This window comes from Acanthochromis polyacanthus, chromosome 23 (assembly GCF_021347895.1).
Source record: "Acanthochromis polyacanthus isolate Apoly-LR-REF ecotype Palm Island chromosome 23, KAUST_Apoly_ChrSc, whole genome shotgun sequence".
Taxonomy (NCBI): domain Eukaryota; kingdom Metazoa; phylum Chordata; class Actinopteri; family Pomacentridae; genus Acanthochromis; species Acanthochromis polyacanthus.
In genome coordinates, this window is record NC_067135.1 from 785,287 (window position 1) to 811,324 (window position 26,038).

General features: G+C 41.5%; 1 protein-coding gene across 3 annotated transcripts in view; it reads left to right on the forward strand.

Annotated features, from left to right (window-relative positions):
• The first annotated feature begins 14,142 nt into the window (after positions 1–14,142).
• The window catches only part of LOC110971259 (uncharacterized), a 42,784-nt gene continuing 30,888 nt past the window's right edge, over positions 14,143–26,038 (forward strand). The window contains exons 1-2 of one of the 3 annotated variants that reach the window (XM_051943971.1): positions 14,143–14,274; positions 21,612–23,961. In XM_051943971.1, the coding sequence (XP_051799931.1) occupies positions 21,907–23,961 (2,055 nt within the window). In that variant the 5' untranslated portion in view covers positions 14,143–14,274; positions 21,612–21,906. The other 2 variants (XM_051943972.1, XM_051943973.1) reach the window with 2 other exon arrangements.

The window sequence follows — 26,038 nt, forward strand, 5'->3', positions numbered from 1 at the left end:
AATTGTGGACATTTTTGAGTGATTTGGGATGAATTTTGTAGCATTTTGAACATTTTTCTTGTCATTTTGGACACATATTGAGTCCCTCTGGACTTTTTTTGGTCATTCTGGACAAAGCAAGTGAAGCAGCTTGTAATAGTTTTCGTGGACAGCCGATACTCCAGCAGACATTCTGGTCCTAGGCTTGATGGTATGAAGGGGAGTAAACACTGTGAGGTAGGGTTGGAGGTAAACCAAAGGGACAACAGTGGACGTTTTATTATAAAAGGTGTGAAATAGCTTCGGTCTGAGCTCTCTGCTGCTGTGAATTCAATCTGCCGGATATAGCAGCGTCCATGTGTGTGAAAAACAGTTTTTATTTACCTCCATGTCTTTATTTCAGGTTTCATCACTTCACCTGCTGGGTTTATCAGGCTTGTTTCTGTTCAGTTTTAGATTCATGTGACGGCATTTCGCCACCAGCCAGCAAAGAGACGAACCGTTAGAGTGAACGTTCTGATGTAGAACCTCAGAAATACGTTTCGTCCGACGTCTCTGGCAGCTCCAGTGCAGCGGTCGGTGGAAAGTCACGGCGATGCAGCATCACGTAGTGCTGCCTTTACGTCTGCAGGTCCAGTTACATCATCAGCTTCCTGTTTCATCACCATCGAGTCATCATCGTTTGTAGAGATACAGCAGGACTGTTGTTTGGACTTCTCTGGTAGGTCCTTGAAGACGTTCCACCTCTCATCTTGGATGAACCTACCAGAGAAGTCCAGCTGAACCTCCTGTAGGTTCTTAAAGACGTCCCACCTCTCATCTTGGATGAGGCCTACAAGACCTTCAGGAGATTCAACTGGACTTCTCTGGTAGGTTCATCCAAGATGAGTGGTTGAACGTCTTCAAGAACCAACCAGAGAAGTCAAGGTAAATCTCTTGAACCTCCTGCAGGTTCTTGAAGATGAGTTACATCATCGTGGCTTCGTGTTTCATCACCCTCGCGTCACGCTGCCTCTCCGACACCGGATCAGCTGATATGGCGACTCGCTTCAAGACTTCTACTATTTTAAGAGGCTAAAAATACAGACGAGCAAGGGAGACTGGGTTTATTTTAGAAGATGCTGACTCCAGTTCCCAGTGAGGCGATTCCTTCTCGTGTCCTTCGGTATCTTTGGATCTGCAGCCGCCTTTATCTCCGCTCATCACCGAGGCCAGGCTCTGCACTGTGACGTCCCGTCCACAATCATCTCACTGAAGGACCGGAATCTGACCCAGAAACTCTCCTCACAGCCAATGAGCCGACTGTCAGGAGAGAAAAGAGGATTTATAGAGCTTCATGAATGGAAGCTCCTCTGTGAGAAACATGAACAGAATTTATTCATCGAGAAGGTTCATTTGGTTGGAACTAATGACACAGTGTTTGATTTTTAGGTTCTTTAACTTAGCATAGTGTAGTTTTTCTGGCTTCCTAACTTCAGTGAAGCAACCCGATTGGTCGACTTGTGTTCATAATTGTAGTAATTAAACACGTAAAACACAAACATTAGCTGTAATTTATGGGAAAAACTTGTTGGAACAAACTTCATTTTATGAACTAGAACAGCACTCAGAGAGCAGAACTCCTCCAAGGCTGCTCAGTCTTTGTATCATTTCCGACGGATGAAATCTTCAATAAAATGACCTGAGCACAGGCGTGTGTTCTGCATGTGTGCGTCATGTACGGATACCGGATCACGTGACCTAAATATGTAGCGGGCGAATCAGAAACACCCCCACAGTTTAATCAGCTGTTCCTTGGATCATTTCTGATGGATAAGTCCTGATAAGTCCTCAGAGGTGGATTTGTAGTAGGATCACAATCAGCTGATGTCGTGTTCACTGGTTGTCATGGTTACAGTGACGCCATGCTGCTATCTCACAATGATGCAGAAATCTTTAACTAATCCATGGATCCAGACTATAAGCTGCATCACTGCCAGAATCTGATCACTTGGTCCTTGAGTCATTTCTGAGCTTCACTGAAAATTTCATCGTCATTTGTAGAGATACAACAGGGTTGTTGTTTGGACTTCTCTGGTAGGTTCTTGAAGACATTCCACCTCTCATCTTGGATGAACCTGCCAGAGAAGTGCAGTTGAACCTCTTGTAGGTTCTTGAAGACGTCTTCATGAACCCAAATCCGTTAGTCTGTTTTTGAGTAACGTTGCTGACAGACAGACAGACTACACCCCTTGATGGAGCAACAAATAAAAACTGAAGGATAAATCTGCTAATTTTTCATTACCAAAGCTCCAACCGGTCAGAAGTAGCTGCAGAAGAGAACACCAGATGTAAACCTCCTGCTCACCATGATCCGATGTTTGATCTCTGTTCAGCTCATTTGTAACTTGAAGCTGTTATTATCGTTATTATTATTGTTATTATTATTAGACCGTTGTAATGTTGTCTGAGGCTCTGAGAACAAAGGACCTCCAGGTCTCTAATGTGTGGTGCTAAACTTAAACCTGTTAAACCTGATCGCCACATTGAAGTGTTAACGGTGCACAGGCGGGGAACGGGACGCTGAGAAACGCCGGTGTGAACTCTGCAAAAGACATTAAAGAGACATGAAATAACACCCAGCAGCAGGAAAAAGACACGAAAAGTGAGACGAAATGAATCAAACTCAGCAGCTGCACTCTTAAATCCACCTGTTGGGACAATCACACCCGTCAGATTCCAAAAAGCCAAACCCTCCCAGACATTTACGAGGTGTTTGGTCATATGGGGAGAGTGTAGGATAAATGTGTGACCGCTGCAAGGTCAGCGTGTTTTCAGCTTTCAGTCCACAGTGTTTCCTGCATGCTTCTGTCACTAAAGCAACAGGAATATCTAAAGCTGCCCAGTGATGATTGTTTCCCCTTGATTATAATTTACATTCAGAATGTTTTATTACAGTTATTCAGGTTGAGAAACTCAACCTGTGAAAACGTGTGTGAAAACATGTTCAGAACTGTGAAATGATGTGAAATCCTAAAAATAACAGCAGATACCAGTAGGACTTCTTTTGTTTTGGCTTGTTTATGAATTTCATCTTTTTCTGTACATTTTATTATTATTTATTATTGAGCAAAACATATGAACTCTGTAAAGTGACAGTAAATCGTTAAAGAACATTATATGTCCAGACCATTAGTTCATTTTTTACGGTGCAGATTGACTCTAATGTGACGGATTAAGAACGAACGAAGGAACAAACCAACAGAACATTAAGTCAAACACCTCAGCGGTTCTTCGTTAAGCTGCCAGAGGACAGATTTATGGTCCTGACAAGCACACGGCAGGGTTCGCCCGGTGTCCGTTACCGTGGGTGATCATTTCAACACGCCTGTCTGTCACTGAGGTAACCACACACCCCCATCACATGACCGAGAGCAGCCGATCAGAGCAGGGCATGCTGGGTGAAGGATGTAAATGTGGACCAGCAGAGAATGAAAAAACAACAAGAACAAGACAACAAGACGACATGGTCATCAATATCCCCCGCCACATGTGATGTCTATGAGTCTATATCCAAAATAGTGATAAAGGGCCATAACTCTGTTAAATATTATCGCACAGGTCTCATTTTCGAACTTCATCAAGGTGTCCATGGTGTGAAGCTGCACACTAAATTTCGTAATCCTAGCTGTAGCAGTTTCTGAGAAAAGCTGTCCCCTTCATCTCGGACGGACGGACAGAGGCCAAACCTATATCCTCCTTTTCTACTTCGTGGAGGCGGGGGATAAGGCAGGGGATAAATATTACAGAAACAAGACAGAAGATGACAAAAAATTAGACAAATGACACAGAACAAAGCAAAAAAAAGAGACGAAGATAGCACAAAACGACAAAAATGAGAAACAAAACAACAAAAATGTGAGACAAATGACAAAAATCTGACAAAAAAGACAAAAAATAGAAAAACAAGACAAAATATTACAGAAAAAATGAGACAAATGACACGAAACAAAGCAAAAAAGAGACAAAGATAACACAAAATGACAAAAATGAGAAACAAAACAGAAATATGAGACAAATGACAAAAATCTGACAAAAAATAGAAAAACAAGACAAAATATTACAAAAATTAGAAACAAAATGACAAAAAATGAGACAAATGACACGAAACAAAACACAGAGATTTAAAAGTTAGAAAGCGACAAATGAAAATACCAGGACAAAAATGGTAAATGTGAAAACCAAAACAACTAAATAAATAGATAAAGAACACAAACAAGACAAGAAAACACAAAAATAACAAAAACCTGACCTCCTCAGAATCAGCTGATTATTCATCGACACTAACTTCAGTAGATTTAAAGTTCTACCTTCATACTGTGAATATTTTCAGAGCTACAGGTCCTTCGACAGAAACCGTCCAAATTCTAGTCTATCTGCTGTACGTGGCCCGGAAAAGACAATAAGAACCGCTCTCAGAGAAGATGTTTTAGCTCTGGATATAAAATATAAACGTATGCCCATCTTTGTCTGTCTGTCTTAAAAAGATGCCAAACGCTATGAAGTCCATGTGAAAACTGATGAACTGGTGAAGTTATGAGGTTTGGAAATGATTAAAAAATACATTAAAAAGTGTACATTTGGACCCACCTCTACGGACTTCAAGGACCTGGAACTCTGGAAATATTCACAGGATGAAGGTAGAACTCTGATCATTGATAAAGTTACTGCAGATGCAGAACCAGATGTTCTTTGGGGTCATTTTGCTTCTTTTAGTGGTGATTTTGCATCTTTCTGTGAAAGTTTCCTTGTGGGATATTTACCTCTTTATGTGGTGATTTGAGGTCTTTTTGCGGTGATTTTGCATCTATTTGTGTTGATTTTGCATCTATTTCTGGTAGTTGTAGCCTTTTTGTGGTGATTGCAGTTTCTATCAGAACTCAGATGTTTCTCCTCCTAAATGTCCTGGTTCTATCTGCTGGACTGATGCAGTTCTGAGGATCAGAAATGATGGAAAAAGTCCATTAAAAAGTGATAAATCTGGACCCACCTCTGTGGACTCCAAGGACCTGGAACTCTGGAAATATTCATAGTATGAAGGTAGACCTCTGTATGGATTCGTTAGGATTGATTGAGTTGATTTTTTAGTTGATTTGAAACAAATTCTACCACAATTTTGACTGTTATACTAACAAATCCCCTCTAAATCCTTCACAGTGTAATCTGCTGGCTCCAACTAGCGACACAAGACCAGCCAAAGTCATCATATTAATGTTCCATCCAAATTAAATACATTAATAATCGGACTCCCCAGTAAAACAGGCTCTTTGTTGCAGCCACCTCGTCATGTTGGGACTCCTAAACATTCCTCAGAGCGTCTCCACTGCCCACATGGCGAGGAAATCCAATCAGTGTTTCTTCTGGACAGATACCCAGGGTTGGAGATGCTCAGATACTAATTTAAGATTTCACATTCCTCGTCAGACTTGGCAGCACTTCCCGTCCGTCGTCACCGACGGGGACTCGGGTTTCTTCCAGCTGGAATTATCCAGATTCTTTGAGAAAACCTGACCTCGTCTTTGAGGGATGGATAGGCAGATACTGCAGATCGCGTTAGCAACGACTTCCATTAATGAAAGTTATAATGAGAGGTTTTTCTGACCTCAAGCAGTTCTCCTCAGTGCCAGAGCTTCTTTTTTTTTTTTTTTCAAATTTATAGTTTATTGAAAAGCACATTTATAGTTTACATTCAAGATACAATGGATATGTTTCCAGCAGTTTTGCTTTTCCATTTTATACAGAAGAACATAATATATAACTACCAAATAGAGGAGCAAGGGAACCCATTCATTGACATATCATGACAAACAGTGGTATATGTGTTTACGTTAAGCAAAATCAGATCTTACAGGCTTTACATATTCTGTCCATTTGGACCACATTGAGTAAAATTTGTCCAGTTGTAATTTGAGGGTAGATGAAATCTTCTCCATAATAAAAATGTCTTTCACGACATCAATCCAACTCTCTATTGTTGGTCTTTCAGGTTTGAGCCACTTTCTTGTAATATTTTTTTTGCTCGCCGTCAACAGAATATTGATGAGTTTTCTGTCCTTTTTGCCAATTGTTTGAAGGTCTACTTTACCCAGGTACATTGTAGTAAAAGATGGGGGAAAAACAATATTAAATATATTTTGCAAGTGCTGATGAATGTCCAACCAGTATTCTTGTATAACCGCACATTCCCAAAATATATGAAAGTGGTTGGCTGTATTCTTGTTGCATCTCCAGCAGGTATCTCCTATTCCCTGGTACCTTTTCTGGGCTGGTGTAACAAAAAATCTCATTGTGTTTTTCCATTCGAATTCACGCCAAATATTCGACCCAGTCGTGGTCCACTGAGTCTGACATATGTAAGTCCATTCCTCTTCCGTAATATTAATTCTTCCTTCTGTTTCCCATTTCTTCTTTACGTAATATGTGTTCCCTCCTTTACCCACCAGGATGCTGTCATATAATTTAGATATGATTTTGGTAGGGGAAATTGGTTTTGTTATTGACATAAATGTTTGTAAAAATCCTTCAACCTGTTGATTTTTTATGTTTTGGTTAAAATAGTGTCTGATCTGTAAATATCTGAAGAAATCTTCAGAGTCCAGTCCATGTTTTTGTTTTAAACATTCAAATGATTGTAGTGCCCCTTTATGAACAAAGGAGTTGTAGTCTGTTAATCCTTTTGAAATCCAAAATTTAAATCTATTGTCATATTTATTGGGGGTAAACTCGGAGTCATAAGCACACCATCTGTATATTTTTGTATCTCCCTCCAACTTACATAATTTAATAACTTCGTTCCATGACATGAGCATCGTGTTGGATATTGTGTCATCTTGAAAGTTAGTTTTCTGCTGCAATTTAATGTCGAATAATAAAGCTTTCAATGGAATATTCTTAATTGTTTGCCCTTCTAAGCTTTTCCATCCTGCCGTGTAAGTCGGTGAGCACGCGCAAACAAGTGGCCTCAGCTGGGCAGCATAGAAATATTCACGTAAACATGGAAGGTTTCTACCCCCACTGTCTTTTTTTAGTTGTAATGTTTTATATTGTATTCTGGGTTTTTTGCCTCTCCAAATGTATCTTGATATCATTCTATCCCACTCTACAAATTGTTTTTGCGGTATTGAAAATGGCAGACTTTGAAATAAATACAGCAGTTGAGGGAGAAGAGTCATCCTTATTGAGTCAATTCTAGAGTTAAGATCCAGAAACGGCACATTGTTCCATCTTTTCAAGTCTAATTGTAACTTGTTGTTTAAAGGTATATAATTAACCTCATACATTTTTGTTAGGTCTCTATGTAGTATGATACCTAAATACTTTACCGCCTCTGCATCCCAGCTCCATTTGTATTCATCTTTAATATTTTGGGGTGGGTTGTAGTTGAAAGTTAGTACCTGTGTCTTATTTACATTTATTTTATAGCCTGAAAAGGTACCGTATTCTTCAAGTGTTTTTATTATTATGGGTAGGGTCTGTGTAGGTTGGGTTATGGTCAAGAGTAAATCATCGGCAAACAAGGCAAGTTTTTGCTCTTCATTAGTAACTGTTACACCTTTGATATCTTTTCTTTGCCTTATCCACTGGCCTAACGGTTCAATATACAAAGTAAAAAGAAGAGCGGAAAGATTGCATCCCTGTCTGTTTCCCCTCTGTAAAGTTATTGACTCCGTGAGGTCTCCATTAATTTTTATTCTGGCAGATGGCTTGTTGTATAATCCAGAAATTATCTCAATTACTGATTTATGAAAATTGAATTTGTCAAGTACCTTGTACAAAAAGGTCCACCTCACGGAGTCAAAAGCCTTTTCCGCATCAACACTAATAATTAGGGTTTCTTGTTTCTGTTGAACGGCATGTTGTATTATTCTCAAGACTCTCCTAATATTATCCTGCGTTTGTCTGTGTTTTATAAAACCCGTTTGATCATTGTGTATTAGTGATGGTAGTATTGTTTCTAATCGTTTTGATAAAATAGATGTAAATAATTTGTAATCAATATTCAAAACACTTATTGGACGGTAATTACTGCATTCTAATCTATCTTTCCCTTCTTTTGGAATTATGGATATTATTGCTTCATTCCATGAATTTGGTGTTATTTTCTTTTCCTTCACCCAGTTAAATGTTTTGAGCAATGTTGGAATCAGGGTGGTCCCCATAGCCCTGTACCACTCAGGGCCAAAACCATCAGCCCCCGCCATCTTGCCAGTTTTTAACCTCTTAATGGCTGCTAGAATTTCCTCTTCAGTTATTATAGCACAAAGCTTATCATTTTGTTCATTCTTTAATTTTGGTAAATCTAACTGTGCCAAAAAATAATCTATTTGTTCGTGATTATTCATCTGAGTTTGAGAGTACAAGCTTGTATAGTAGTTTTCAAAACATTGTTTTATTTTCTCATGTTCAATTTCAATTTTATTATTTAAGGGATTTTTTATTTTATATATTGTTCGTTCCGCTTGCTGTTTCCTCAGTTTATATGAAAGTAGCTTCAAAGATCTCCCATCAGCTTCGTAGTATCGCTGTTTTGTTAATATAAGTTTTTTCTGTATTGCCAATGTATTAATATCGTCTATTTCCTTTTTTAATTTTTGTATGTCGGACTTTAATTCCTTTTTTAGGGTCTTAGAGTGCTCTTTTTGAAGTTCTAGCAATTTTTCTTCTAAACTTTCAAGCTTGTGTTGATTTTCTTTTTTCTGATAGGCGGATATGCTGATAATCTTACCTCTCATAACTGCTTTAAGTGTGTCCCATAAGGTCCCCGGAGAAACTTCATTATTATCGTTAAATATAAGAAATTCTTTAATGTTATCTTTTAGTTGCTCTTTAATTTTTGGGTGATTTAAAATGGTATTATTCATCCTCCAAAGTGTAGATCTTTTATTACTAGTAAGGTTAACATTGACAATGACCGGATTATGGTCCGAAATAGCACAGGGTCGAATATCACAACTCTTTACCAACGTTAGATCATTTTTGAACATAAAAATATAGTCTAATCTGGAGTAAACATTGTGTGGATGGGAATAGTGGGTATATTCTCTTTTTGTGGGGTTATTTTCTCTCCACACATCTATAATACCTAACTCTTCCATAAGATGTAGCATCTTTTTTCGGATCCCCTTACGATCCCCTTTACTATTTGTTGAGTCAAGTGTATTATTTAAAACAATGTTAAAATCTCCACCGCATAATAATGTTCCTTGACTTTTTGTTGATATCAGCTCTAAAATATGTCTGTAAAGAGACCAATCGCTCCCGGGAGGGATATAGACATTAAGTAAAGTAGTAAGATTACCTTCAATTTTTCCAGTTATCATAACATATCTGCCCTCCTTGTCTTTGTAGTCAAATAAGTGCTCATAGTTCAGTACCCCAGATATTAGGGTCGCCACGCCTCGCCGCCGTCCCGAGCTATGTGAAGAGCAAAACACATGTTTGAAACCCATTCTTTTCAACTTTAAGTGTTCATCGTCCGTGAGGTGGGTCTCTTGCATAAAAGCTATATCTGCTTTATCTTTCTTAAGATTAGACAGAGCTTTCCACCTCTTTACTGGATTGTGCAAGCCATTAATATTTACTGTAATAAGCTTTATATTTCTGCAACACATGTCTTATAGTTACAAACAATAATGCACAAGTGTTCCCTGCTCCTCAACATGAACAATAAACCCAGAACAAAAGATGAACTTACAAGATAAAAACATAAAGAACTAAAATTATGAAGAGCTGACTTCCAAGGTAGGGGTTTTTGAGGCAAACCCTCTTGGGCCTCTAAAGGCAAAGTCCACATCAGATGATGGGGGCCCTTATTAGCTGAGAACTATGCAGCAAGAGATTACACCCCCATCGAACCATACTTTACATTGTGTTTTACACCAAAAATAACATTATCCTTAAACTTTAATTATTTTACAAATAGAGAGTCATGAGTGTTATTTGAAAATATTGTAAAGAAAACCTCAGTCTCCAGAAGCCCCTGCAGTGTGTCTCCTGAAGGCTCTCAGCTTCTCTTTGTAGCTCTGGGTCTGCCTTGAAGTTACTGTTGTGCGCCCGTTTCCTCTGGCTACTCTGCTCCAGGTCAGCTCCTTCAACTGCTCCACGGTATTCTCCGGTGGCATGATAACGGCGACAGGAAAGCCTTTTCGGGACATGTCCTCACTTGCTTCTCTGGCGGTGTGGTAGGTCTTTTCCCCATCAGCGTATTTCACCCTGAGCCTTGCGGGAAAGAGCGTTTGGAACTGGATCTGGTTATCTTTTAAAGTCTTACGAATGTCTGAGTATTCTCGTCTTTTTTTCAGGATAAGAGGAGGGTAATCGTTGTCAAGTGTTATGCGTTTTTCATTCCAGGTAATGCCTCTTTGTTGCCAAGCCTTACGGAGAATCCTTTCTTTTGTTTTGAGGCTCAAAAACCTCACCAGGATGGAACGGGGAGAGGCCCCACTAGGGGGTGGGGGGCCCAGGGATCGGTGTGCCCGTTCGATACCAATATCCTCTGTTTGGTCTATTTGTAAACCATCACGTAAAAGTTTTTCAACGAAACCAATGATAGTTGAGGCTTCTCGTTCCGATTCTTCGGGAACACCGTAAATCCTGATGTTCTGCCTCCTAGACTGGCTCTCAAATTCAGTTACCTTGTCCACTAGCTTCATGTGGGACCGCACGAGCTCAGTTACGACCTCTTCCACATTTAGCATCCTCTCCTCCGTCTTTTCAATCCTCTCCTCTGCTTCTTCTATCCTGTTGTTCACTTTCGCAATGTCTTCTTTGATGCTGCTAAGCTTTTCATTGTTTTCTTGGCGAAAGTCTCTCAGCTCTTTTAAGAGTTGCTCGCTTTCGGCCATGCTACAGGTTAGCTTGGCTGGTTGGTTAGTTAGCCAGTTAGCTTTGCGCTCGTGGAAATAGCCTTAGCAGCTAATGTAGCACTACTCAATTTCGGAGTATTTCACTCAAATGCTCTTCTGGACACTATATTTTGGTGTATTTCTCTCCCCCTCTATGTTGTCTTCGATAGGAATCTTCAATTTTCTTCGTTATAGAGGGGTGGCATATGAATTGCTTTGGTTCAATCGGGAGCTCCCTCACAGCACAGCCATCACGGTGATGTTCCCCGGTAGTCTCTGCCAGAGCTTCTTTTAACACAAGTTAAAGCTGTTTATGCTGAAGCCCAAATCACTCCCTGTGGACAGCGGAGCTCACCACATTGACTGTCTGTATCCAGTCCACAGAGGGGGGTCCACATCCAAACTCCAGCAGATAGACACATGACATTTAGGAGGAAAAACACATCTGAGTTCTGGTAAAAGCTGAAACCAAACTTTACAAAGTGCATTGTGGGTAAACTTTAAGGCTCATATCAGCATGTGTGATAGGTGGTTGGTCAGAACAAGTTCTAGACAATGAAAGGAGCATTTTACACACAGAAGACACCAGGATCATCGTATAGACACGATTCATTTTCTCTGGTTTTCAGTCATTTTGGACAATTTTTGAGTCACTTTCGAATTTTTGTCTTTAGAGACAAGAATTGGGTCATTTTGGACAAATGTAGTTGAAGGAAAACATAAAATATTTTTCCAATTTGTGCATTTTCCTGAAAACCCCTCTTCACTATTCATTTTAAAGAAATTTTTGATCATTTTGGACAGGAACTGAATCATTTTTGACAAATTTGAAGTCGTTTTTGAGAAGTTTATGTCATGTTGGACACATTTTTAGTAATTTTGGACAAATCTGGAGTAAAGTTTAGTCAGCTTGGACAGGTTTTGGGTCATTTTGGGCAAATCTTGGGTCACTTTAAAGACATTTTTGTCTTTTTAGACCAGACTTTGGTCATTTTGGACAAATTTGGTTGAGTTTTTGATCATTTTAGACACTTTTTTAGTCATTTTAGAGATTTTTTTGTCATTTTGGACAAGAACTGGATGACTTTTTTGGATGTTTTTTTCATGTTAGACATATTTTAAGTCATTTTGGACAAATCTTGAGTCACTTTGAAGAAGTTTTAGTGTTTTTAGGCAGTGCATTCTGGGTAAACTTTCAAGGCTCATATCAGCATGTGTGATAGGTGGTTGGTCAGAACAAGTTCTAGACAATAAAAGGAGCATTTTTACTCACAGAAGACACCAGGATCATCTGATAGACATACTCTAATCGAGAAAAGCTGTTTTCTAATGTCTGCTCTATGTTGGTTGTGGGCAGAATGAATTCTCTCAGTGTTTCTGTTGGGACCCCTGCAGTGGCTGTAGAACTGATCTGATGTCTCCACACATGCCAGCGTGTCCATGCGTGTGCGCTCGGCGGTGAGGTCACTGCCATGAGCCTCCATCAGGGTAGCGATGACAGCTGAAAATAAAACCGGACTTGTTTTGGCCCGCCGTCCTCTCCCAGCGCTGCCAGTCAGCTGTTGGGTTGCAGAGGGGTGTTAAGCCCTGCGGTCCCGGGGAGGGGATAAAGGGGATATATTAGTAATTTGCTGCAATACCCAACAGAGAAACATCCTTTAATGAAAATATTCATCATCACCTTCTGATAAACTGTTGATTCAACAGTCTGTAAAGTCAACAGCCGTTCATTATCAAAGACTTGCAGCTCGTATCAGTGCTCTCTGACTGTTACTGAGCAGAAATGAGGAGTAAGATGAGGTGTTTGTCTCCTTAGATCCTCAAAATCCTGACTGATTCTCATTTTTATTCGCAGGAACAAAAGGTTTATTGCTTTGTTCTCAGGGCTTCAGTAACTTTATCTGCTAGAAATGAAAGTGTAAGTAGACTAAAGGAGGACACACACTGGAAAAAACATCTCAGTTCACCCACTTTTTACAGCTTTCTCTGGTAGATTTTTAGGACTCTATGTCATAGACATTAAACTGCTGCAGTTTTACTGTTCTAACTGTGATTCATCCCATAATACTGATGCTCAAAGTTGACTCTAAAATGTACTGCAAAATTTGGAGTCACGTTCAGAAAAGGCTTATGCCATTTTGAAGCATTTTTGAGTCACTTTTGACCACTTTAGTTGTTTTGGAAAGCTTTGGAGCCAGTTTGGATCAGTTTGAGGCATTGTGAACAATGTTTAGCTCCTTGCTGACTGTTTTTAGCTTTAATTTTGGACAAATTATGAGACATTTTGGACAGTTGTTAAATAGTTTTGGCCAAATTGAAACAGAAACACATCCAGGGTACCAATGATTAACCACGCCTGACGAACGTCATTGGGGTTACTGCATTCGCTTCGGTATCTGGCTGGGTAAGTATGTATGTATGTATGTGGCGGGGTATGTCCGTTCAGACATCTCTGCAAGTGCTGAAGTCAGGATAATCAAACTTGGCACTGAAGATCAGTCTAAGGTCCCCTGCTCAGTTGTGGAGTTACAGGTCAGCAGATCAAGTAGGAAGGGAGATACGTAGGATGATCAAAATTGATACAGAGTATCATGCATAGGTGTGGTTCTGCCCTCTACTGGGGGCTTGTCTAGTTGTTTCTATGTCATTGAACTGCTGCAGTTTTGGTTGGTTGTTTGCTTACAGAGTATACAAACTTGGTTATAGAGAAAACGAACAGTTAACAGATTTATTCTTCAGATTGTGACAGCTGGATGGACGTAAAACTGATCTGGTGTCAGTTTTTACCAGAACTCAGATGTGTTTCTCCTCCTAAATGTCATGGTTATATCTGCTGGACTGATGAAGTTCTGAGGCTCAGAAATGAAAATACATAAAGAACTCATATCTATATTTCAGACTATGTTTTAGAGACGGAGGTTCACACAGATTAAATCCATCCTGACCCACTGGGAGCTTTAAATATGTATTGAACTGCTGTTACAGTGGCTCCACCCTGTGGTAAAATAATGAAAACACTTGTCCTGCTTTTTAAATAACAAAATAAAATCCAGAAACACTCAGTCTGTTACTTCATGCAAACTAAAAGAAATATTAAGATTTCTGTGGTTGTTTGTCACTGAAATATGATTAACAGACTGAATACACTAAGTCTGTGCACAAGAAGAAGAATAACAATTAAAACAAGAATGGATTTTCACAAGACAAAATGTCCTATTTTCCTGCTTTTACTCTGAAAGCGGCTCGCCATCCTGGAGTCGTACGTCATGACGTCACGGCCCCTACGTGCTAACAGTTTGAGAAGCTAACTCGTTCGGCCAATATATACGTCATTGCGTTTGGCGGCCAGAAAACCAACCCGGAGAGACGTTTGATCGCCAGAAAGATGTCAGAAACACACAAATAACGGGCGGTATGTAAAGAATGACGGTGATTTTATTAACATGGAACTATACGCATTAGCTTCCAGCCGTGTTCGGTGCTTGTGGAGCCGGTTAATGTTGTCAGGTTATAGCCGAGCCCCTGGAGGCTAACAGCTAGCAGCTACTGGCGCAGATCGAGAAACATTCAGCTGCTAAACACACTTTATAGGCCCCGAAAAGAGATTTAGGCATCAAATAGGTCCTGTTGGTCAAATAGGTCACAGAACGCAAATATTCTGAGTTTATAGTAAAGCTATTTATTGTTTAGACCAGGAGGCTGTAGTGGTTAGCACTTTCGCCTTGCAGCAAGAAGATCCCCGGTTCAAATCCCGGCCTGGGCCTGGGATCTTTCTGCATGGAGTTTGCATGTTCTCCCTGTGCATGCGTGGGTTTTCTCCGGGTACTCCGGCTTCCTCCCACAGTCCAACAACATGCTGACGTTAATTGATTACTCTAAATTGTCCGTAGGTGTGAGTGTGATTGTTCGTCTGTATATGTAGCCCTGTGACAGACTGGTGACCTGTCCAGGGTGTCCCCTGCCTTCGCCCGAGTCAGCTGGGATAGACTCCAGCACCTCTCGCGACCCCAGTGAGGATAAAGCTGTGTATAGAGGATGGATGGATGGATGGATGGAGGTTCACACTGATTAAATTCATCCTGACCCACTGGGAGCTTTAAATATGCACTGAGCTGCTGTTACAGTGGCTCCACCCTGTGGTAAAATAATAAAAACACTTGTCCTGCTTTTTAAATAAGAAAATAAAACCCAGAAACACTCAGTCTGTTACTTCATGCAAACTAAAGGAAATATTAAGATTTCTGTGTTTTTTTTGTCACTGAAATATGATTAACAGACTGAATACACTAAGTCTGTGCACAAGAAGAATTAATAACAAATAAAACAAGAATGGATTTTCACAAGACAAGATGTCCTATTTTCGTGCTTTTACTCTGAAAGCCGCTCGCCATCCTGGAGTCGTACGTCAGACGTCACGGCCCCTACGTGCTAACAGTTTGAGAAGCTACCTCGTTCGGCTGCAAGAAACCTACCCGGAGAAACGTTTGATCGCCAGAAAGATGTCAGAAACACACAAATAACGGGCGGTATGTAAAGAATGGTGGTGATTTTATTAACACGGAACGACACGCATTAGCTTCCAGTCATGTTCGGTGCTTGTTAATGTTGTCAGGTTATAGCCGAGCCCCTGGAGGCTAACAGCTAGCAGCTACTGGAACAGATAGAGAAACATTCAGCTGCTAAACACACTTCATAGGTCCGGAAAAGAGATTTAGGCATCAAATAGGTCCTGTTGGTCAAATAGGTCATAGAATGCAGATATTCTGAGTTTATAGTAAAGCCAGTGGCGGCTGGTGAAAAATATTGTAGGTGGGTCTGTGCCACATCAAGTCAGTTTCAGTAACCATCCCGATACAACTGAACAGAAACGGCAGGATATCAGTGCTCTGTGAAATAATAATTATTTAATGCCAATATTAATAACTCGAGGCATTTTTGCACAAAACATGCACAACATATTGCGTAACCACAATTTTGGCAATAAATTATATATACAGCTGAGCTCATGAAACAGTGCATTAGTGTTGAACTGACGACTCAAGTATTATGTTAAGAGTTAAGTATATTAAGAAATTAATACTAGAACAGAAAAATGCTGTACAGTAATTTATGATAAAGCTAAATGTTACTAACTGATCAGAACTGCAACAATTAAGTGATTTTTCAATTAGCAGACAAAGAAAAATACAATCTGCAACAATTTGGATGATTTCAACATTTCAGTGAAGAAGCCAGAAAATGATGAGCAGATTACATAAGAAACACTATTTAGACTAAATATCCACAAATTACTCAGTGCAATACATTGCTGGATGATGTGCTAAAGTCAACTTTATACAAAGAAAAATCTGGTCAAGGGAATAAATGTGTGTTTACAGACAGACAGTACTCTTCTGTTGAAGATTACTTTGCATGAATATGAAACAGGCCTGGACAAAAATGATGGTACCCTTAACTTAATATTTTGTTGTATAACCTTTTAAAGCAGTCACTGCAGTCAGGTGATTTGTGTAACTCTCAGTGAGACTTCTGCACGTGTGGACTCCTGGTGAGCAAACTGCTCCAGCTGTCTCAGGTGTGAAGGCTGTCCTTCTCCAGACTGCATGTTTCAGCTGCTTCCACAGATGTTCAGTAGAATTCAGATCAGGGCTCATTGGAGGCCACTTCAGAACAGTTCAGTGTGTAACTGTGTGTCACTCTTCATCTCTTCATCTAGCTGCGTCGCGATGTTAGCCTTGCCTAGCATCGTTAGCTTAACGGTGTTCTCCATATGTGCCCTCCTACTCTCGTGTTTCTTTATTTTCTCGGATAAATGTTTCATATCTCTTACTCCTGAAACAGTCCATGCCGTGTCTGTCCCAGCCGTTTTATAGAGCAAACACGGGAAGCAATATAAAGCATTTGCATGACGAGATCCAGCTAGCCAAGCCTTCCTCTTGTCACTGTGACAGTGTCAGTGTCACAGTTACCCACCGCACTCACGCATGCTCACTTGGCTTGGGGCGAAATCGATTTTGCCCCACTGGGTATCGACGTCGCTGATTGGATAAATTTCTGTTGCGATGTCGAATCTCTTGTCGGTCATTGGCTGCTCTGCCGCACTAAAGGGGCGATTTCTCTGGCGCCCCAGCAGCTCAGCAGAGATGAGCAGGAAACTAGTTTCCCCGAAAATTCTATTTAATATTTTGTACATGACATGTAATTGCGAATTTAAACATGCATGGTGCTAATAATAACTGATTATTGTTTATTTTAAAAAAATATTTATTTTAAAAATGAAAACTAAAAAACACCGGGGGGCGGCGCCCGAGTGCCCTCTATTGGCCAGCTGCCACTGAGTAAAGCTATTTATTGTTTAGACCAGGGGTGTCCAACATGCCGTCTGCGGGCCTAACCCGGGCGCGGGCGGGCGAATATTCGGATACCAAAATTAATATCCGGATACCGCCGTAGCGAACGAATATTTGGATATTCGGGTTCAGCCCTAGTTATTTGTAGGTTATTATGCTGTGATTTTACTGGTCTGGTCCACTGGAGATCAAATTGGGATGAATGTGGAACCTGGACTAAGATGAGTTTGACACTCCTGGTCTAGATTGTAATTATCATTATCAAAGGATGGTATATATCCCAATTGGTTCTTTATGAGGCTATTTCGACAGGTTAAAAGACCTAGATTAGTTATAATCAATGCCACAGAACAGGGAAAGTAATGCAGAGGCATAAGCATATTTGCAAAATAGGCATTTTAATCATAGTTGTTTGACCAAGATTAAAGCAGCTGTGGATGTATATAAACTAGGCAATATAAATTTGACAGAATATTACTTTATGGCACAACGCTGACCCAAGTAAGAGGAGTCAAAGAGCTTAATTGGCCAGTATTGTGTCATATAGTACAAATGAATTGGGTTAGGAAGTTGCTTTCTTGTCATTTTCTCTTTAAATGTGGCTCTAACTTCCCATAAGGTCTCTGACTGGCCTCAGGGATAAAGTGTGTATAAAACATTTTTTCAGCATCATTACAGCATAAGTATCTTCTCGAATAGAACACGTTTAGTGTCCGCTGGGGTGGAAAGCTTTTCTTGGCTCGCCAAACACGGGGAGCATCAACATTACCAAAAACACAAGCCGCTGGTACATTGTCAACTTTTCTTTTCTATGATGTGACGCTACTTTAACGCTCAGAGAGTTTATCCAAAAATTTCTCGTCACCCTAACTGTGTATACTGAAGCGCTTTCCCATATTTTGGTAGATAAGTCACTTGCTTGTTTACAGTTGGGTCTCAACAAAGTCTAAGAACAGTTCAGAGGTGTCGACTGAACTCTCGTTTTAGTGCTCTTCCGTTCTCCGTAGATGTAGAACTTCCTTCAGGCCTCTGTCTTGAAGACATATCTGCTACAAAATTTTTTCAACCCCTTTGTAGAATAAGTCTGTTGGGATTGCTGTGGAAGCCATCAGCTGCCCCCCAGCTGATCTGGGGGCAGCTGATGTCTAGCTGGGGCTTCTTCTGATTGGTCAGATGGTGTGAATATATGGCCCATGTTTCCAGGGATCTATCTAAAATGTTATTGTGCTGATTGTGAATGCAGGACTTGTATGAATAAAAACATTTTGTCATTAATCTCATTCCAGGCAATATTTTTATTCGTGTGTGTGGTCAGCACTAGTCTTACAAAAACTTTGTTTTCTAAAAGATAATCTTACAATTGCTGAAATATAGCTTGGCTAATTGTCATGTTACTGCAGCATCATCAACTCAGTCCTTTCTGTATGAGTATTACTGTCAGGAAGATTCTTCAGTGGAGTCCTAACTTCTCAAAATTAATGGTCAAACTCGTTTCTCAAGTCAAAGCAAAGTTTAACTCGTGGGAAGGAGTCAGCATGAACAGAGCACAGTCTGACCAAATGACTGGTAATATGGGAAACAGTTTATCTTTTATACAGGCACATAAATGGTTTACATTACCATGAGTTACCAGATGTTTGATTTGCAGTGGGATTATCAGTTTCAACCTGCTGTTTGCAAAACCAACTTGGATATTTTCATGCCCAGAGTTAACCACGGAGACTTACTGAGTTCACTGGGTAGTATGAATTCACAGTTATACAGTAGTTTGAGATCATAAAGAGCATTTAATCAGAACATTATTATAATTTTAAAACAATTACTTGCATCAACCAATCCAATCCAATCCAACTTTATTTATAATGCACTTTACAAAACAACACAGTTGACCAAAGTGCAGTACACACATAAAATATATAAGACATTAAAAAGCAATAAGCAAAAAAATAAAAACAGGTATAAAATTACAACTTAGAGTGAATTAAAAGCTAAAGTAAAAAGATGTGTTTTAAGAGCTGATTTAAAAACAGGCAGTGAATCGATCTGTCTAAGGTGCAAAGGTAGTGCATTCCATAAAATAGGACCAGCGACAGAAAAAGACTGAGCACCTCTCCTTCTCTTGTTTGACTTTGGGGTCACCAGCAATGAAAGATCAGCTGATCTGAGGGAATATGCTGGTACATAGGGCTGCACCAGCTCAGTCAGATATTGTGGTGCAAGGCCATGAAGGCTTTTAAAAACAAAAGAATTTTAAAATCAATTCTGTAGCGTACGGGAAGCCAATGCAAAGACTTCAGGATAGGAGTTACGTGCTCCCTCTTTTTAGTCCCAGTCAAGAGTCGAGCTGTTGCATTTTGTACCAACTGTAGACGATACAAGAGTTTTTCTTCAAGACCGACATACAGCGCATTACAATAATCAAGACGGTTGGTCACAAAAGCATGAATTAATATTTCAAAATGCTTCGGAGACAGAATAGGCTTAATTTTAGCCAGTTGTCGGATTTGGAAGAAGCTTGTTTTTACAACTGAACTGACCTGCGCTTCAAGTTTGAGGGTGCAGTCAAATTTTACACCCAGATTCGTGATCACCGGCTTAAAATACTGGCGCAGGGCACCAAAATCATCCTGAGCCGGGGTTCCACTGCTAGGCTCAAACACTGTCATTTCCGTTTTACTGTCATTTAAAAACAAGAGATTTAAGGACAACCAGTCCCTGATTTCCTCAACACAGTCAAGAAGTTGTTTTACACTATTGCCATTTCCATGCTTCAGTGGCATGTACAATTGTGTATCATCTGCATACAGATGAAAAGCAATGCCATGTTTCCTAAAAATTGTTCCGAGAGGAAGGAGATACAAAGAAAAGAGCAAAGGACCAAGAATGGACCCCTGGGGGACTCCACAATTTAGAGGGGACACTGCTGACTGAGAGGAGCCTATCCTAACACAGATTTCCCGATCAGTGAGGTAGGACCTCAGCCACTCCAATGCAGTACCCCAAATGCCGACACACTTTTCTAAGCGGGTCAAGAGTATCTGGTGGTCTACAGTGTCAAAGGCAGCCATCAGGTCGAGCAAAACAAGAATGACACTGTGACCACAATCAGTAGCTTGAAGACCATGTAACCATGTAACCACAGAACCACAGAGTCCACTTTTAAGATCTGTGGTGCAGTGAGTTGTTAAAACACAAAACAAGCATAAATGCTGTATTTACATATTGTTTTAATTCTTTTGGGGGTTTGTTTGTGAGATATTAAACGTTATCCAATATGCCCTGTCCGTGAGTTTAAAGGCTTACAAGAACTGTGTCCCAAGCCTGATCAAAGTAGTTTTATATTTGATTTTTGCAGATACCTAAGCCCATTTCAGTATCATATTTATTGATTTTGCACTGATATTCCTGTCTGAGCTGCAGGCACATGATACAGGCCGCAAAATTATATCGACCAAGTTCTAAATGATATCTGCCACTGGGGAATTTACCCCCACTTGATTTAGTACATGGAAATCATGAAGCCTCAAAAGACTTTGTCATGGTGGCCCTTTAGCTTAACCCCCACAACACGAATGCTTCTCAACACAGAAGTACCTACTTTATGGTGTTAAAAAGTAATGATACCAAGAACCACAGCCAAGCTACAAAACCTAAAGTGTCTATTAAGTTTGAATATGGCCCTGGGTATCAGGGCCATATTAGGAGCATTATATTGGGAGCAAAATAAACCCTCACTGAGACATTCCTGATGACAGCTCGACCCAGTCAATAATAGCAGGATTGTAGGATGAGACATGAGTTTACAGTTCTGGAAAGTCACCAGTCAGTCGATAAAGCATAGAAATAAGATATCCATGGAATAACGTGATCTAAATTTAAAATATCTGGTCAAAAATAGTGTGGCAGAGGATGATGGAGAGTGAACTTTAATTGCCTAATGGCTCTGTTTTTTTGTTTGTTTTGCATTAGAGGGAGTTTCAGATTGGTTCTCCTAATACATAAGAAGATGGCATTTTTTAAATTTGTCAGAGATTTGCTTTTTAAGGTTGAGCTAAAGTCAATCTGAACTGAGTACTAGTCTTGCATCGACAGTTTTGTGTTTTATTACAGTGTACCTGTCTAGGATCAATAAATTATCAGCCTGGCTGATTACTGAAGCCAATATCAGACACTTTCCGATTACTGGTATCAATATTTTTATTAACCATTTACCGCTAAATATGTTACATGCTTGTTAGTGAATAGCATAAAATTATATTGATGGACTAAATGTGTATCTGACAGGAAGCACCAGAGCGGGAAAATCAAGACAACACCTTCCAGATGATGGATTTCACCGATCTGAGACGCTGAAGCCCAGTCCTGTTAAATAATCCCTGTCTTTTCTTTAACCTTTCAGCTTTTCATTGCACTTGGAGCACTGTGCCCCTGCTTCAGGGCCACAAGCAGGTCCTCTAGTTGGAGGGCTCCCAGGGACCTCTCTATTGATCGGACGGCAGGCTGCATCCTTGCAGCTAGCACATCTGAAAGCTCAACTTGCATTGGCGCAGATAAACAACGCTTTTTCTGTTGGTGGCCGAGCTGCAACCTTGACAGCGAACTCCAACACGCTTGCTCCATACATATCTACAACACCCCCCTCCCCAACTGCAGCAGCCATCAGTCTTCTGAACATTCTGAAGATTGCTAACACCATGTCCCATCCTCTGTATAATCCCTATGCCTCTGGGAACCAAAATTCCTCCCAGGGACAGTATGGACACTCCAGTGTACCGCCAGAGAGGGACCCTCGGAGGACACCTTCTCACCTTGGACCTGGGTCCAACTTCAGCTCTTCTGGAGTTTCTTCTGCGACTTCTGCAAACTCCGGTGGAACAATCCCATCCCTGCTGTCTCTGCCAGTGACGTACATCCCTAAACAGAGGAGGCCTGTATTAGACGAGGAAATAGAAGGGTCTGTAGACATGCATATTAGCAGAGCCAGGGAGGAGGTGAGGCATCAACCTGTCAGTCAGGACTCTCGATTTACTGGCCCTCAAACAGGCAGGTTTGCTTCCTCCAGCACAGGGGGCATCTCCTATCCGACGCCCTCAACCTCTCAAGGGCAAAGACACACTGATGTTGAAAGTGGCAGTAGCTCCTTGGACTGGTTGCAAGACTACAAAAGGGCCACTGAGGATGATTCATCGAGATTTTATTCAACATCTGCTTCGTGTAGCTTTCCCAGCAGTGACGACAGTAGGTTCGATGCCTCCAGTGGAAGAGAACGTGGTATGCAGTCCATTCCAGGCTTAGGTGACTATGACTATCCAGGTCCAGACAAACTTGCTGCCCCGACAGAGTCCAGCCGCCCAAAGTACACTTCGGAATCAGCTGCTAACATCCTTCTGCACTTTGGACTTGAAAAAGAGGACTTGGAACATCTAATTTCTTTCCCTGAAAACCAGATCACCCCTGACAATCTGCCTTTCATCTTGCGCCAAATCCGTATCCAGAAGGCCAAAAAAGGTACAACTGCAGATCAGTCCAAACCCTACCCTGAACCCCAACCCGCCACAAGCATGAGTAGTTCCAGAGGAGCAGGGATGCACCTGAATGAAATGTCATCAACTGTTCTTCAGCCAAGTAAAGTCATTGACTATGGACATACGAGCAAATATACTGGAGGGGTTGGGGATGAGATTGGAAGGACCAGTGACAGTCGAGAAAATAGTGGTAGCAGTGGAAGTATGTTCCAGATGAACCCTTACAGTGGTGGCAGTCACAAAAGCGGTACCTCGGTTCCTTCACATGACCACTGGGCGTCTGGTGCCAGCCTCAGCTCTTCATACAGTTCTATGCAGAGCTCTGCAACTCCTCCAAGCAGTGATCCAACTAAACGATTGAAGACCCAACCAGACCAGACTTCTCAAACAAGCTTCTCTTTTCCTATGCCAAAGAAAGACACAGATATAAGACTTTTCAAGACTGAAATACCCAATCCCCTAGTGACGAAAGAGTTAAAGTCAGATAACCAGCAAGTGTCAAAAACCGAACCATCTGGTACTCTAGTTCGTGGTGGGAATACAAACCGACCTGGAATTCTGCGCGTGGACGGTCATGACAAGAGTAGCTCTAAGGATCAGAGTAGTACTAAAGGACAAGGGTTAAAGGTGACTGAGCAGATACAAAAGCAGCAGATGCAGCCGAAGCAGTCCGAGCCACAGCTGAAGCAGCTGGGGCAACTACCCAAGCAGCTGGGGCAACTACCCAAGCAGCTGGGGCAACTACCCAAGCAGCTGGGGCAACTACCCAAGCAGCTGGGGCAACTACCCAAGCAGCTGGGGCAACTACCCAAGCAGCTGGGGCAACTACCCAAGCAGCTGGCACAACAGCAGCCAGTGAAGCAGCAGCAGCCGGTATTGCAGATGGGGCAAACGTTGCAGCCTCAAGGGTTTCCTGCTCCACGTCTAGTTCCTCCACCTTCTTTCATCCCCAGCAGCTCAAGCACCTCGCACTCCATTCTACCCCCGGTGTTTGTCGGTGTACCTCGGCCCTTGGTGACTCCTCCAGCTCTACCCCAGCCAGTGCCAGGCCTCATGAACTTCCTTCCCATGCAGATGCCAACTTCCAGCAACCAGCGTGCAGCAACGGGGGAAGTGTCCAGGAATCTACCATCGGCGTCCATGATGCATGACTATGCTGCAGCCTCACCGAGAATATTTCCACATACCTGTACTCTGTGTAACAAAGAGTGTTCTCAGATGAAGGTGAGTGGAAAACTGCCCTCTGTTCTCTCTCCATGTTGGAAATTCTGCGTTATTTCATTGTGTTACATTTTTGTTCTCATGATTGGATTGTTAACTTTTTCTTTTCATTCTGCTACTTTCAAGCCTATTTGAGTTCTGTAAAATGTTTTTCTCATGGAATAATTACTCCGAATTCATGTGAGTAGGAAGCCTGACGTCGTGGATCGGTAACTCTGGGAGAGATTGTGTAACCCTGAAAGTATTTTTCATTTATTCAGACTTCACATTCTGCACCAAACTGTTTCAAGAATGAAAGTTATGGTGAACATTATATTGATATCCATAATTGGAGATGAATATATTACAGGTGTGTATTGGTCACTGTCAAGATTTACAGTGATTGTTTTCCAATTTGATCAGGGTTTCTGCCACTGTATTGCCAGACAAAGCCTGTGGGAAATTCTGCTTTTTTCTTCAGTGATGGTTTTTAAACTCTAGTTAGTGTGGAGGCTCTGTTAAAAATAAGTTTAATGGTTGGAAATCCCACGACAAATCTACAATTCTACAATTCTACAATTTGATTTAGCAGACGCTTTTGTCCAAAGCGACCCCCTTTTGTGTTTTTTTGTTTGTTGTATTTGTTTTTTCAACTTTGCCAGTGCTAAATATGTGCTGGGTTTTGGACCACCTGACTTATTCTACCCCTAAGGTGGAGTCGGATTAAGTGCCTAGGTGTTCTCTGAACAATTGAGTCTTCAATTGTCTCTTAAAAGTAGAGAGGGACTCAGCAGAACGCACAGAGTTTGGTAGTTTGTTCCACCATTTAGGAACAACAGAGGAGAAGAGTCTGGCTAGAGACTGCGAGTCGTGCTGGGCTGGAAGCACCAGGCGTCTCTCACGTGCAGAGCGAAGTGGGCGTGAAGGGGAGTAGACCTGGATCAGGGAATCCAGGTAGGCTGGGGCCGTTCTTGTAAATGTTTTGTAAGCCAGGAGGAGAGTTTTGAATTTGATTCTGGCTGCAACTGGAAGCCAGTGAAGGGAGATGAACAGGGGAGTGACATGAGCTCTTTTGGGCTGGTTGAAGACCAGACGTGCTGCTGCATTCTGGATCATCCGCAGAGGTTTGACTGTACATGCAGGGAGACCTGTCAGTAGAGAGTTGCAGTAGTCAATGCGTGACATCACAAGAGCCTGAACCAGAAGTTGTGTGGCCTGTTGGGTCAGGAAGGGTCTGATCTTCCTGATGTTGTAGAGGGCATAACGACAAGATCGAGAAACTGAGGCCACGTGAACCTTAAAAGTCAGTTGGTCATCAATCATGACACCCAGGTTTCTGGCTGAGTTTGTGGGCACAAGTAGGCTCGAGTGAAGTTGGACACTGATCTGAGGCTGAACAGATGGACAAGCAGGAAAGACCATGAGTTCAGTCTTAGACAGATTTAGCTGAAGGTGCCGTTCCTTCATCCATGTGGAGATATCAGCCAGACATGCTGATATCCGAGCTGAAACTGTTGTGTCGTCAGGTGGAAAAGAGAGGAAAAGCTGAGTGTCGTCAGCATAACAGTGGTAGGAGAAGCCATGGGAGCGGATCACTGCACCAAGTGAGGCGGTGTACAGAGAGAAGAGTAAGGGACCAAGCACTGACCCCTGAGGGACTCCTGTTGATAGGCCGTGTGACCTTGACACCTCCCCTCGCCATGACACTCTGAAGGATCCGCCTGTGAGGTAGGACTTGAACCACAACAGGACAGAACCTGAGATGCCGAGCTCAGAGAGTGTGGAGAGGAGGATTTGATGGTTCACGGTGTCAAAGGCAGCAGACAGGTCCAGCAGCAGTAGGACAGAGGACTGACCAGCAGCTCTCACCAGCCGCAGAGATTCTGTGACTGATAGGAGTGCAGTCTCAGTAATCTCACTAATTTAACAGTTTGAAATAAGTTGGCAGTCCAAACAATCGGCAACACGAGTGCTTCCACATGGGTGTAGTGTCAGGGAAGAAATGTGTCAGCCAAAGATGTTTTTCTGGAGGTGATGACATTTAGGAATAGACCAAGTCAACACCTTAGCCCAGCCTCGAGACATAGTGCAGCAAGCAAAC